At 38.3% G+C, this 14,766-nt stretch overlaps 1 protein-coding gene across 1 annotated transcript in view; it reads left to right on the top strand.

Annotated features, from left to right (window-relative positions):
• The window catches only part of LOC141799008 (NSFL1 cofactor p47-like), a 127,806-nt gene extending 114,206 nt beyond the window's left edge, over window positions 1-13,600 (top strand). The window contains exons 2-10 of the mRNA XM_074681030.1: window positions 1,295-1,441; window positions 2,403-2,503; window positions 3,709-3,786; window positions 6,684-6,849; window positions 6,932-7,027; window positions 7,507-7,616; window positions 7,825-7,962; window positions 10,661-10,831; window positions 12,657-13,600. Of these exons, the coding sequence (XP_074537131.1) occupies window positions 1,295-1,441; window positions 2,403-2,503; window positions 3,709-3,786; window positions 6,684-6,849; window positions 6,932-7,027; window positions 7,507-7,616; window positions 7,825-7,962; window positions 10,661-10,831; window positions 12,657-12,819 (1,170 nt within the window). The 3' untranslated portion in view covers window positions 12,820-13,600. The remainder of the gene's footprint in view (window positions 1-1,294; window positions 1,442-2,402; window positions 2,504-3,708; window positions 3,787-6,683; window positions 6,850-6,931; window positions 7,028-7,506; window positions 7,617-7,824; window positions 7,963-10,660; window positions 10,832-12,656) is intronic.
• The last annotated feature ends 1,166 nt before the right edge of the window (window positions 13,601-14,766 follow it).

Genomic DNA, 14,766 nt, shown 5'->3' with positions numbered 1-14,766 from the left:
CACTTTTTAGCAGATTAATTAGCCTTGGAGATCAAACAACCAGCAGCATATCACGAAACCTCATCAGCCCTTTCCCCCTAGAAACAATTAAGATGTTCCCATTCTGTCTTATTACGGTGTGCCATCTGACCGACCTGCTATCAGACACCTAAGCAGAGGTACAAAGGTATCCCCCGTGGGAAAACTCTTTCCATCTGCTTATCACACTTTAAAAGGCACATGTTTGCTGAAATATTTTTGTCGGAGGTGAGGTAACACACGTCAATCAGCACGTGTTTAAGTTGGTTTTGCACAATGAGACAAACAGGAGCTGGAGCTGAAAGTGTGATAAGAATCTGATTAGGATCTGATTGCTGTTTTAGGAGCTCTGTGGTCTCACAACAAGGTGTCATATCTTGATGAGATGGGTGGGAAAATATTAATGAGAGGAGAGGAGAGAGATAACATCTTAATTTCTCTGCCTAACAGCAGTTTTTTAATAATAGAATAACCTAGAAATTGAAATGCATTAGAGGATGCAGACCATGTTGTCCTAAAAAGTAATAGAAACAGCTATAGCAGCCTTCTTACCAGTGGCAATGGAACTTTACCCTTCCCTACCCTTCTCTACTGTAGGAGGGAAACTTAAACAGACTCTACATACCTGGTGCAATATCATCATTGTTCATGTACAATATCCTCTGTTTTATCCAGTTTATCATGTGAAATAGTTGACATCATGTGGAGTAGATAGTTTATAAGTTGAATATTTGGAATAGGCTACTTGTCTGTCATTTCGTCATCATATTACTTTAGGCACTAATTGTTGCATTTTTTAACTTAGACGCTTTTTATTTTTAATGTGATACTTGCTTTTAGATATTTTTCCATTTTTTATTTAGTGATTAACAGTTTTATTTTTGCCTTTTTCACTAGCTTTTTAGGATTAATAAAGTTGATCCACTTGTATCATCTTATATTTAATACAAACAAACAGTCACATCAGACAACATTCAATTTTTTTCCCCAGATCTGTGTTCAGCACTGATGAATCGTCCGTTGGTTTAGTTTCACGTAAACTGTGGATACGTTTCCACCTAGTGGTTGCATCAGTATCAGCATTTCCTTAACTGGTGCAGGTATTTCAGTATTTTGAAACATTAAAAATTAAAAGAACGGAGTGTTTGATTGATATAAATAAACAGACGGGAAAATAACAGGATCATAAATCTTATGTGAATTTATTTGAGTATTTTTGACTGTGTTCCTATGTAGAAACTAGATAGGAACCATCATCTGTTGCTTGTTTCCTCAGGTGGAGGCGGACGAGTTGTTGAAGGAGCAAATCAAAATGGCGAGCCAAGAAGAGTCAGTGGAGTCTGTGAGGGAATTCGTCGCTGTTACTGATGTGGATGAGGAAAGGGCCAGATTTTTCCTGGAGTCCGCCGGTTGGAATTTGCAAGTATGTCTTCCCTATGGTTTGTCTTACCGTAACGACTCTCTACACGGTTGAAAATCAAGTGAAAGCGGTTGACAGGGCATGTGTCAGACGGCTAGCTTACCGGCTAAGATTAGCCTATGTTGCCGGTAATTTGTGCAAGTCACTCTTTGACAATGGCCCGAACGCTTTATGTCCCCAACAACAGGTCCATCGTACAGTTTTGACTTGCGCAGAAAATTTTAATGGAAGATTGGCTTCCATTTTATAATTTAAAAACCCATGAGATCTGAAGTTTCGGCTAACGCAATGTTAGTGTACGTAATGTTCAATGAGCGGTGCTAGCTACCGTTAGCTTAGGCTAACAATGTAAAGCTGTGTTCATACGAACTTGGTCCAGAAAACAGCGTAGTTAAGCTGGTAATACTGTTGTGTCAGTTATAGCATTGGGTAGCGTTAGTATCATTAAAATCAATAAGTGCTTGTTAGCCTCCTGGCGTACAGAACTGAACAGAAAACGAAAATGAATGAATGCGTCGGTTGAGACTGTCATTCTCTGAGCGCCTTATCAGTTTCTGTAGAAAGCACTGAAAGTGATGTATAAAGATGGGCTACCGTGTTATTAATGTTCCCATGTTCCGGTATTTGGAACTCCAGTATGAAGCAGATCGAAGTTATGTAGCATACATTTAAGCACTGATTTTAAGTCACCAATAAGTTGTCGGTTGGTCAGGTTGGTTTACTTTTTGTCCGTACAATTAGAGAATAAAATGCACTCAAAGAAGAAATATAAGATGTGTTCTGTGAATAGCCACTCTGGAAATTACACTCCAGAGATGTTGAAAAGGGAATATCTAGCTACCAAAACAAACTATATACCAGACTTTAATTATTTACTGCAGAAAGTTAGATATTTGTTTGCCTATGTAAGTGTTTAGTCTATGGACATTGTATCACGCTGACTGATATTTCTCTCTGCTTCCAGCTTGCACTTGCCAGTTTCTTTGAGGATGGAGCTGATGATGACATAGTGACGCTTCCCCAACCCGAGGGGGGATCCTCAGTGTCCAGGTCTGCTGGGCCAAGGTAACGTTTGTTTGCACCTAATAGATGCTGATTTAACAAGGTTTGAAGAGTCCCTCGGTAAAACTTCAGATCTATTCTCTCTTAGTGGATAGGGTAGGTATAGAGAATGTATTTCTGAAATTGTTTTATTTATTAAAAGACCACATTTGTTATTGGACATAAATGCGACGTATTGATGCATTGTACCAGAGTTAACTTAAGGCTAATTAACACCTGCAGCCCCTAGGCAGGTCTCTATTAAAACATCACGTACAGTAATTTATTATATTATTATTTTATTACATTACAGGACGGACATTTGTAAGTGCCAATCATCTGAAAGAGGAAGTCAGTATTCACAACTGATTTTGTTTATGCTATGTTATTATTAGATATTCACTGCTCCGCTTTTCTGGAATGCTGTTGATCAAATGTTACTATTTTCTGAGGTTGACACTCACCAATAACCCTTCTTATAAACTCTGCTAAAGTCAATATTTTCTGAAGTTTTCCGTTCTTTTAAATATATAACTTAAGCAGATGATTTGCAGAGCAGATTTGTCAAACATCACATTATTATCATCTGAACCTGCAGCACATGTACAGGAAAGGACTGTCTACTTTCATTTAAGCATTGCTTCTCTAGTTTTTGCACTCAAAACAGCAAAGTGAAACTTCAAGTTTTTCCACCTTTGTGTGTTTTTGGTTTACTTAACATCAGTAAATTGTTGTGAGCTATTTAAAGGATAGAGTTACTAAGCAACTGTACACTGCAGCTGCTGGAACAGATACTGAGAATAGTATGAACTTTCAGAACCAGACTTTAGTAGTAGTTGCATTAGGTGCTTTCCAGTTTGTTTGCTTAAAGTCTACCAATAAAAGTAAAGTATAGATCTGAGTAATGATTCACTTGTTTTGCACATTGTTCAGTTTGCTTGTGTTGTTGTCAATCTGTAATTAGTATTAGAGAAAGTGCTGAAACCACACCTTGGTGTTTAAGATCCATATAACCAGTTATTGTTTTATAATAGCAAAGCAATTTTATTTATTGGCACATGCAGCAGCTGCTTATTTGTCTGTGCAATGTCCAAAAGTCCAGTTCAGTTGACAGTCCAAACAATAATTATTGGAGGTGTGTTTGTTTGTATATTTGATTGAAATACTTAGATCATTTTCACTGTTAATACTCAGTGTACTAACACTACAGATTTCATATTTATTTATAGTGCCCAGCCCAGAGTGACCTCCTTCAGAGATTTGATGCATGAGACAGAGGAAGAGAGCGATGAGGAGGAAGGCCAAAGGTAAGTTTGCTTTCCTGTAGTGTCCGACTCTATTGTGTATGAACTGGGCTTAAAATGCTCATTTACCATGATTTATTTGATTGCTGTTTAGGAGAAACTTGTCCAGTAACAAATAATCACAGATGAAGAAGAAATAAATCATGGAAACAAAATCTCAGTGGTCATGCCAAAAAGCACTTCAGAATAAGAAAAGCCTTGAGGAGGACTTACACATGAATAAATAATCATGGTCACTGTTCGGTGGTTTGTATATTCATGTGTGATGGTTCCGTTTTAAGTTATACTTTGTCCTCATAAATGGCTATGACAGCTGTTAGAATCTGTTGCCTGGCTGTTTGTCTGAGCTGTTCATCTTCAAAGTGTTTGAATGGTTGGGTCACACCTATGAGGTGTTCCCACAATGCACCAAACTATTTTTGGTCTCGCCTCTTTCACTGTGAGCTGTCAGGCTTTTCTGCAGCATCAACAGATTCTGCCTCCCTGGCAGTGCAGTGGTCTGTTTGTTGAGGGACTGTGTCTGGCTTCAGATGTCCTTTTCTGTCTATTTCTCATTAATTCATTCATCTTATAAGTATTAATTATGTTACCTTCAGTGAACTTTAAAGCCATTTTTATTCAACTAAAGTTTTGAAGTGATGGATTGGTTTTAAAGTATAGGCTTAGTTGCTCAACATACAGGAAAATTACTGCCAACTAATCAAATCGCTATTGTAGTTTAAGAATGTGCAGTTATGAAACCGCACAAAAGACTGTGATTTGTGATTTAAATTGCTAAACATGCGTCTGTGTGTTTACAAACGTTGCAACCTTTTCAACACCCGCCAGCAGTTCCGACTCTGTGCGATTATGTTCAGCACGGCTATGACAGTAAACGAAAAAACAAGACAATGTTCTTGTTTTTCTTTGACCCCAACACTTTGACAGACACACATCCTTTATGATCTGTATGAACAGCCCAAATAGTTTAATTCAATCAATTTATCAGTAAAACGTGCTGCTCTTCAAAAGTAATACTAAGTTCCTCTTTTGCTTTTGAAAGTGAAGAAGTATAGCCTGTTTTAATTTGTCTCAGGACACCACCCTCCTTTTGGTGCTCTGGATGGATCATGGTTTGAGGACAATTACTGTGGGTACAGAGATGGGTAGTGCTGAGCAATCCACATGAACTTTATTGTAGAGAGAGTGGGGTACTGTATGGCCATAAATTCTTAAGTTGTTTGACTTTTGCCTGGGGAAAGTTGAGTCCTGTCTCTCATTGTCTTTTCCACCAACTAAACCCTTTGTTCAGCCTAAATTGATCCTTTTTAAAGCAAGTAGCCTTGATGTACATGCAAAGAGATGCGCGCTCTCAAGCAGGGGTGTCTCCAGACTTTTTGGACGAAGGTGACCCGAACAGAACACTTAATTACGTGGGGGCTTGAAGTTTATGAGCCCACACTTCAATAAATAACATTCATTGTTTCAGTTATGTGCTAAAAAATGAATATCTAAAGGCTATGGCATTCAGAAAAAAGAACAAAACGTCATGAAAAATGAAGAAACTAAAGAAGAAAAACAAACATTTAAACCTAAAATATAACGAAACACTATCTGAAGTATACTGGAAACAGCACTGTAAGAGTTCTTTTAGTTGTATTTTACAAATTGAAAATATCTAAAATAGAAATTTGTGTTTTCAATTGAGAAATGCACATTTCAATATTTCACTCCTACCAATGATCTCTGCACGCTCCTTTATAGCAAAGCATGTAGCTTCATATTACTATTCAGTACAGTTGCAGTTGCACAATTTTGCCAAATCATGCAGCACTGCATAAAAAATAAGGCCTCAAGCAGAAGTATTAATGAAGTTGAAAAAGGGCCATTGAAAGATTACACTGACAGGACTGAAATCCCATTAGATCTTTAGATGTGTGAAAACTGAGAAATGGAGAATGTGCACATCATGGTAAAATCTTTGATCATCAATCAGAGATGTTGTTCAGAGTTTGACTGTGAGACATTTACACCAGCAGTTAATTAAAAGCTTCAGTGAGCAAAGACAGCCTGCAGCACAATTCTGACAGAAAACCAGGACCTGAAATCCAAACGCCTCTGCTGTAACAACCTGTGTTTACAAATTAGCCAATCAGAATGCTGCAAGGTGTAACACACTCATCAGCAAGTCGCTGGTCTGTTTTTCTTTCCTTAGTCAAATTCTTGCTTTTGAAATAAGGTTGTCAAAAAGTTCTGTTCTTTGATACTCTTAAATACAACAGGCTTTAAAATGTTGCAAATTCTGTTATTTTTAATACAGTACAATTAAACAGACCTGTCAAATTTTAATTAGGAGCTGATGAGAGCAAATAGAAGAGAGTGAGCTATCAGCAGCGACTAATAATCAACAAAGAGAAAAGGTTCAGGTTATTGGAAAAGTAAACAACATAGCAAACCTTTAAGGTTGAGTCATTTTCTGATTGTTTCCCTGCAGTTGCACTCTAGGCGACTAATAAACCCAAACACCACTGCACCAATGCAAAGGAAGGTGACGCGTTAAGTTTGCTTGTGAATTAAGTCTTGCTGCAAGCTACCTTGATGTCATTTAACTTTTAACAGCGTCATTTTAAAGTTTAAAGCTCTGGTGCTTTGACAACCCTCGTCTTCTTGGGAAACCATTCCTTTACAGCAAAGCTTCATCATTGATTTGTAACTAAATATGAAAATGATGTAGATCACTATCTTTTCCTAAACCTTGTCACTGATCACACCTTTTGACATGCTCTTAATGATAAACTGTGGGTGTAGCCCATTATGAAATCTGTCTGTGACGTCCATGTGACATGGATGGAACTTACTTGTTACATGTAGCTATGAAGAGGTCCTGTTTCATACCCTGATCCTAATTCACACACTCTTAGGTTTTTTGCGGGGGGATCAGAGCGCAGCGGGCAGCAGATAGTTGGACCTCCCAAGAAGAAAAGTTCCAATGAAGTCGTGGAGGATTTGTTCAAAGGGGCCAGAGAACATGGAGCTGTGCCTCTTGACAAAAGTGGTAGAGGGCCTGGAGAACCAAGCAGAGCCAAGGTAAAACCAGAAAACTTGTGTTTTCACAATACTCCCATTTGTAAACAGCTTCCCTCATTTTGTGTGTATTGTCTCTTCCTAGGCCTTCCTTGGTGGAGGCTACAGGCTAGGTGCCGCTCCCGAAGAGGAGTCAGCCTACGTGGCTGGAGAGAGACGAGCCTCAAACAGCCAGCAGGATGTGAGTACACAGCAAACATGACAATAATTAGCATCTCTTTGTGTTGTGTTGAACTTCCTGCTTGGGTGTTATACTTAGTTACAGTCTGTCAGCCTAGCTAGGGTTTGTTCTGAAGCTTCCCGTTTACATATGTTAAGATGATGTTGTTGCATCAGATAGTTGCTTGCATGTCCACGATCAAATAATTTGTCATGGGTCCTCCTTATCTGTTCAAATGCTGAGATCATATTACATGATGTCCAAGGATGACCCAAACCTGATCTCAACTTTTGGATCAGGACCAAGCCGTTGGGTTTTATTAATTGATCCATGATTGGCATTTAAGCTTTTCTTTGCTTGCAGTAACTCTAACTTGATTCAGAAGACAGGTGTGATTCTCTGGCTTTATCCTGGAAATACCATTTACCAGTACATTAAAGTGACTTGTAAACAGTTGAATTAATACCGTGTGTGTGTGTGTCTTTGAACATATGTGTTAGGTACATGTGGTGCTGAAGTTGTGGAAAACAGGCTTCAGTTTGGATGATGGTGATCTCAGAAACTACAATGACCCTGGCAATGCCAACTTCCTTGAGGCAATCAGAAGGGGGTGAGACTATCCTGTTAAATGTTTAATTATATAAGGAGCCACTTTAAATTTATTCATAGGGCGATGTTTGCATATGAAAACATATTGTAAAATAATTATAAAAGGTAATTTTAGTAATCTTCATTCTTAAACTGGCTGCTTAAAAAGCCCACAGCAGGAGCCCTAATGGCAGGTGATGATCCACTCTTCTCTGATTTTCTCCATGCAGGGAGATTCCCCTGGAGTTAAGGCAGCGGTCTCGCGGAGGTCAGGTCAACTTGGACATGGAGGATCATCGGGATGAAGACTTCAGTAAACCTAAGGTGGCCTTCAAGGCCTTTGGAGGAGAAGGACAGAAGTTGGGAAGGTGAGACTGATGAGCATTCTTATTGTTTTATTTAATGAAGTCTTTTTTCTCTTCAGCACTTCATTAAAGCTCAAAAGCAACAGCTGAGAGCTGAATACAGGCTGGTAAAAGCAGTCCTACTTGTTTTCAAAGGGAATGAATCATAGTCTGTGAACTGACTGTCTGCACAGGGTCACTCCAAATAAATAACAGGTTTTCATGAGTCATGTGACGCAATGGTTGTGCATTTATGGCTTAAAAAATGTCCTCTACTCTTTGAGTTAAGTTAGGATTAAGTAAACACTTCAAACACAGAAATAAAAATATATTTAGAACACAAAACTTTGAGGTCTATACAGTTGAATGATCAGCTTTCTTTCTAATTAAAAATGTAATGTATGAAGTGGAGTCAGACTCCTGACAAGCGTGTACCACTCTCATGTTCAAGCTTTTTTCTCATTGATTAGGAGTCTGTGATCTAGCGTCATCAAGTATTAAAGCACACAGGAATGTGCTAATGACCACATTGTGTTCAGCGCTTCACGTGTAGAATATTGTTCTGTTATTAAGCTAATTACTCCTACTTAAAGCAAACAGGGATTAATTTTAAAGAGCAGCTTGACATTACTTACATATTCACTGAAATAAGGAAATGGGCACTTCAGAATCTTTAGTTTTAAATTATAAATTGGTTGTAATCTGTAGATTACATTAAAAAGGAAAATTAGGAAGTCAGACTGCACCTCACAATTCATTTATTAGGTTTGAAAAAAATAAAAAACCCCGTAAGAGGTCTTTTATACATTTTACCAGGTGTACACATCTTTTTTTTTCTCAAATGAGGAAAGGGCTCTGGCTTTAATATCATTAAAGTAAGTATTGCTATTCTTCTATTAAACAAAAGTTAGATAATAGCTATTTGTTAACTGCCTTTAAATGTTACAGCTGCTGAGCTGCTTTGAAATATTCATTAACCATTCATATGGCTCATGAGACATTACAAGACTACTTTACTTTAAGGCATTTTCCCTCAACAGACTTCTAAGTTTGAATGAAAGACCCCTGCTTCAGAGGGTTTTGAGATACTGGGTAAGAATTAGCAGTTAGTCGAGACAAAAACACAAACACAGAGGCCTGTATCAGCAAGTCTTGTAAAAGTTTTGCGTGGTGCCTTTATGTGTAGAAGACAATCATAAAATCACAGCTTTAATGATTTGGGTTTGAAAGATGAAGTGGAGACAACTGCAACTCGCTGCCAATACAGTCCAGCTGCAGACCTACACTCTCAGCCACCTCTATTGGAGGCTCCACTCCTCCACTGATGTAAGGAAGTGACATTAGGGTATGAAGTAAAAATTTCAGAATAAAAGTTGCCTTCAGAGTTAGGTTGGGTAGACACATTTGGTGTAAAGATCTCATTTTTTTATTTCCTTATTTGTTTCACACCCCAGCTGTTTAAGCTTGGCAGATGAAATTTTTACTGAAGAACTGAACACACAAAGAAATGTACATTCCCCTTTTACACCAGATTCCTGTACAATACATTCAATGTGTTATACATCTCCTAATATACCTAAAGTAAAAAATAGCCTTAGCTTTATGCTAATGTTTATATTTTGCAACGTAAATTGCACTTATATGAGAGTAACATCTCTTGCTATAACTTCAGTTTTGAAACAGAATTTGAACTGTCATCACAAAAACATATCACAGTTAGTCTCTGTTACTTAAACTCTAAATGTCAAAATACAAGCCCTGTGATTGACTGGCGACCAGTCCAGGGTGTACCCCACCTCTCGCCCAATGACAGCTGGGATAGGTTTCCAGCCACCTGCAACCCTAAACAGGATAAATAGTTAAGAAAATAAACGAATGAATGTCAAAATAGAAATAGACAAATGTTTTACAACAGGAAAATAAAACAAAACTTACATGCAGGCTATGGCTTAAACTATTCTTATCATGACCACTTAAAGAAACTAGATGGCCTATTTCAGTCAATAGCATATAACAAAACTATAAAATCGACTTAAGGTGACGTGCATTGTTTTACTTATTTTTATTAAATAATGCACAGTGATATCCAGATCCATTGACCAATTTCAAATTTGTTCAAATGTAAACTCTTTGTTGGCTGAGAGTCAGCTGGGAGTTGAGGTCTGCAGGTGGACCCCTCTCATTTGCATTTGCTGCAGGTGTGGACAATTATAGTAAACACTTCATGAAACACCATTAGTGTTAATTGTTATTGGGGAAGCACCAGTAGCATCAATCTCATACCGTGTTTGTTGAAATTTACAGCAATGCTCAGTCTCTGCAAGTATCTCTGCTTTTGAATCACACAGCATTACACTCATTTTTCTGGCAGCAGTCACCAACATTTTCTATTCTTTTCTTTTGCTATTTTCTACGGTCAGCATTCTTCGTTTCTGTTATGTAGTACAGTTAGCAAACAGGTTTAAGATGTGCTACAGCCATGATCTGGCAGGAATATTGTATAACAAGTTTTCCTTTTACTGGTGCCTGGTTGGAACATTTTTCACGAGATTATATTTGTGATAGCCATCTGATTTTTGATAAACTAATGACAATTATATCATTCAAATACCCATCCCTGATACTGATTGGTACATCTGCATTTTATGATAACAGGCCGGCAAAGTACCATCTCTGAGAAGCGTCTCATCTTTTTCACTTTTTTCCTTGTTTTTCCCTCTAGTGCCACCCCAGAGTTGACCACAGCTCCTGCCACCTCCCAGCAAGACCAGGCTGCTAATGAGGCTCAGGCCAGCGCCTCTGTGAGCTTTGACTCCTCTCAGCCTGCCACCAACATTCAAATCAGACTGGCCGATGGCGGCAGGCTGGTTCAAAGGTTTAACCATACCCACAGGTGACTGATGAGACAGCGGCACAAATCTTTGCAAAAGTACATGTTTGGGGCTGCCTACTTTATTTCTGTCAGTGTGTTAACCAATTTTCTAAATCAAAATGCATTAAAGACTCGTAAGATGTGAGAGTTTAGGTGCTCTACATACCTCTTATTAGCAATTATAACCATCGTCAATCTGTTCTATAGAACCTTGATTGAAACTTAAAGAAAAAATCATCTCGGGCACGTAAGTGAAATACATGAATCAAACTGAATTAGAAACGGCTTTAGGTACCGTAAAGCAAAAGCATCATTGAGGCAGAAAGAAATTTAAAACTCCCACGCCAACTGCAAGATATTATCCCAGTGGATGACGCAAAAATAAATTACAGGGATTACTGTCCACTTTGTGAATAGGTGACAGCAGCACATGGAGGACAGAGCATTCCTTAAAATTTATACTGTATTTAACCCAGCGTCATAAAGGGCATGCTTCCTCTCTCGCAGTTTCGATATCATTTTAGTGAAGCTTTGCTACTGTCCAACATAACCATCTTTTAAAAACTTTGACATGCTGCATCTCACATGATGCGATCTTAAGCCAGCACATCAGATCTTGACAGATAAGAAAAACTTCCTGTGGACTGCAGAATTCTTACTGAGGTTAAGTCCTGAGAGATTTCCCACTTTTAGTAACCAAAAAGTGAAACGATCCCTGTAGAATCCATGAATCTAAGATATTTGGAACCTAACCTAATCAGCAGGAAAAACATTGCTTGATGGCTTGAGTGCCATCCCCTGGTAAAACACTGTTACACATTGAGATACCTCTACATCAGTCCTATTCAGTTAGCGGCCTGTGGCCCAAGAGCAGCTGCTAAGTGACTGGGATTCGGTCCGATGAGAAAAACATCTTTTACTAAGACTGACAAGGTCTTTCAAAAATTCCAACATTATTACAGATATTGACTGCAACACCTATCGTAACCTAGCAACTACCCCAATGCATTGTGTCATTGAGCAGGCACATTTGAAAAGTTAACATTAACAGTCCTACACAGGTGAAAATAGCATGTCTCTTTCTACTCCAAAAAAACAGTCAGCAAGGAAAATCGTCAGTGTCGTCCTGCATGGACTGGAAAGTATTTATTAATTTTACTACATTGTCCATAAAAACCAAACCAATGTGTTAGCTTTGCAACGAGTGCGATGCAGTGCTGAAACTTTCCCTGGGATCTCTTGACGGGGTGGTCAAAATTTAGAGTTTGACTGCGTCTAACATCTGGAGCTGTACTACAGTAAAGCAGACTTGCATAACTCAGAAAAGGGACACAGCTGCTTACCTTTCCTGCCATAAATGTGGGCAGACTAAGGGCTCGTGCCCTTACAACTTTTTTTTTTGACCGGTTTATCTGCCGTGTTTTCACTTCAGCTTTTTAGTGGAACTTTTGCTTGTTTGCAATCCAATACAAAGTACCAGATACAGAGATAAAATGAGAAAAAAATACTTTTACCCTTGAGCCATGCTTTAAAAAGCATTGGGAATGAGTTTTTGGCAGTTGATGAGTCTCCTACTGTAAGGGAACATTTTACCAATATTGTTAAAAATTCCAATACTTTGATTCCTGTTAATATTTTGTGCTTTTCTTGAAAGACAGACTATGCGCTTTTTATAAGCTTCATGGTAACCAGAAGAAGCAAATATATTTTGATTGACTGATTTTTTAATTTTTAATATTCCAAGACCAGTAGTATGGTTGAAATTATCTATTATTTTTGAATAAAATTAAAAAGATCTTAAGATGAAAATAAACCCATACTTTGTGTCATGTGTCGTCTCCCTCAGGGTGTCAGACCTGCGTCAGTTTGTGGTTGCAGCTCGACCCACCATGGCTGCCAGAGAGTTTGTTCTCATGACAACCTTCCCCAACAAGGAGCTGTCGGACGAGAGCCAGACACTGCAGCAGGCCAATCTTCTCAACGCTGTCATCGTCCAGCGACTAAAGTGATGGGGGCCAGTAAGAGTAACTCCCCCTGGTGGTGTGGCTGAGTAACTTCAGCCCTGTGAAACCTGCTGCCCCTTCTGTGGGAGGAGAAAACAGACTTATGTATGGACTTCTAATTTCTGATTTTTGTTTTTCTAAAGTAAATAACATCCTGTTCCCCAGAGCCCTTCTCCCCCCCTCCTCTGTGGTCTGTGACAGGCAGTCATGAGAGGGAAACTAAAAATCTTCCAGAATGGAAAAAGAGTTAAAGAGCTGGTGAAAACCTCGAGAAAGGGTTTTGTTGTGCTTTTGATGGGGATGTTGACCTGACAGCAGCAGATGGTTAAACCCGATAAACACAGCAGCAGTCCAGCTTTCTGAACCAAGCTGAGTGGCAGAGATGTTCACTGAGCCTGGCTCTTTTTATCCATCACCTTGCTCCCTCCTTTCCTTCTTTATCAATTTTCATTTGGCCCTTCAGCCACGTTTACTATCAGGTGCTGGAATCACATCAGAGTCACACAGCAGCAGTCTTCTAGTTTGTTACTGTCTCAACAGCACAAACCAGAACTAACTAAAGAATATCAGTTTTATTAACGCTTAAGAACATATTCACTTAGCTGTTTTGTACTTTTTCTCATTTCTCTCCACATAATCTTCATGGAGAGAGAAGTGTGATGATGTTACAAATCACTGAGGTTTCCTTTCTCCAGATCAATCTATACCAGTAGCCTTACGCTCCTTTACTCACCTCCAGAACTTCACCTTTCCCTTTGTTTAAATAAAGATGGAATTATTTTTTTAATCTGCCTTTTTTTCCTTTCTTGTTTCCTTTACAGATTGTTGAATTGTCCCAGTGACACTGTTGCATTTTGATATTGTGTAGAATGACAAAAACAGTTACATATGGCTTTATTATTGAACCAATGGTTGAGCAAACGAACATATAGATTGTAAACACTGGTTTGTAGTGGTGGAAGTGGGATTCCAATGACACACTGACATCTTCTATGCATCCTGGGACAACACAGAAACATGTTTGGACCTCTGGTAAAATAAATCCATTTTATGGTTGATGTATAAAGAACCTAATGTGTTGTGTTTTTTATTGCTGGAGGTAAAGGGGTATTTTTGCGGTTTGAATAAAGTAGGGACCATGGCTTCTAGCTGTATTTGTGTTGATTCATAGATTGTAATGTGGTTCTTTCTGAATACTTAATGCTGATTCTCGTCTGATATTTATTGCCAGACATTATTCATGTTTGTGCTATCTGAATGTTGGTGCCGCAACAAACCACATAACTTTGTGAATTAATATTTTATGTTTCAATATCTTTAAATTTTGTAGAAAAAAAGCAGATCAGAGACATACCTCAAAACAAGTTTTAAAGAAACACTAAAAGAAATATAGAAAAAAATTAGGAAGTCAATAATTTATTTTTTAGATCAGGCAGAAGTAAAAATGGTGGAATCAGCCTGTGAATTCTCGTTCCCAAAAAGAACACCTGTATCAGATTAAATCTGTTAGTCTGCAGTTAAAAAAAGGAGTGCTCACACCTTGGAGAGTTGTTGCAACAAATGCATTGACATTAATCATGGCTCCAACATGAGCGATGTCAGTTGAAACAAAGGAGAGAATTATCAAGCTCCTTAAAAAAGATAAATCATTAGAGAATGTTGCAAAAGATGGTGGTGCACAGCTGTCTGAAATCTGGACTAAGTATAAACAACATGGAAAGCATACTGGTAGACCAAGGAAGACTTAAAGCACAGCAAAACAAATGGGAGGAAACTGGAGTCTGTGACTGAACTGTAAGAAACGGTCTAAATGAAATTGGATTTACAAACAAAAGCTACACACCTAGACAAAGCTAAAAATAATTTAAAAAAAAAAAGAATAATTAACAGAAAAAAAAGGTTACAATGGGCTAAGGAAAGGACACTGTGGACTGTGAATGACTGGATGAAAGT

The sequence above is a fragment of the Halichoeres trimaculatus genome, unplaced genomic scaffold (assembly GCF_033239565.1).
Source record: "Halichoeres trimaculatus isolate MK-OKI-2021-1 unplaced genomic scaffold, fHalTri1.1 fHalTri1_scaffold_11, whole genome shotgun sequence".
NCBI lineage: Eukaryota > Metazoa > Chordata > Actinopteri > Labriformes > Labridae > Halichoeres > Halichoeres trimaculatus.
This window is presented reverse-complemented; position numbering and strand designations above follow the sequence as displayed.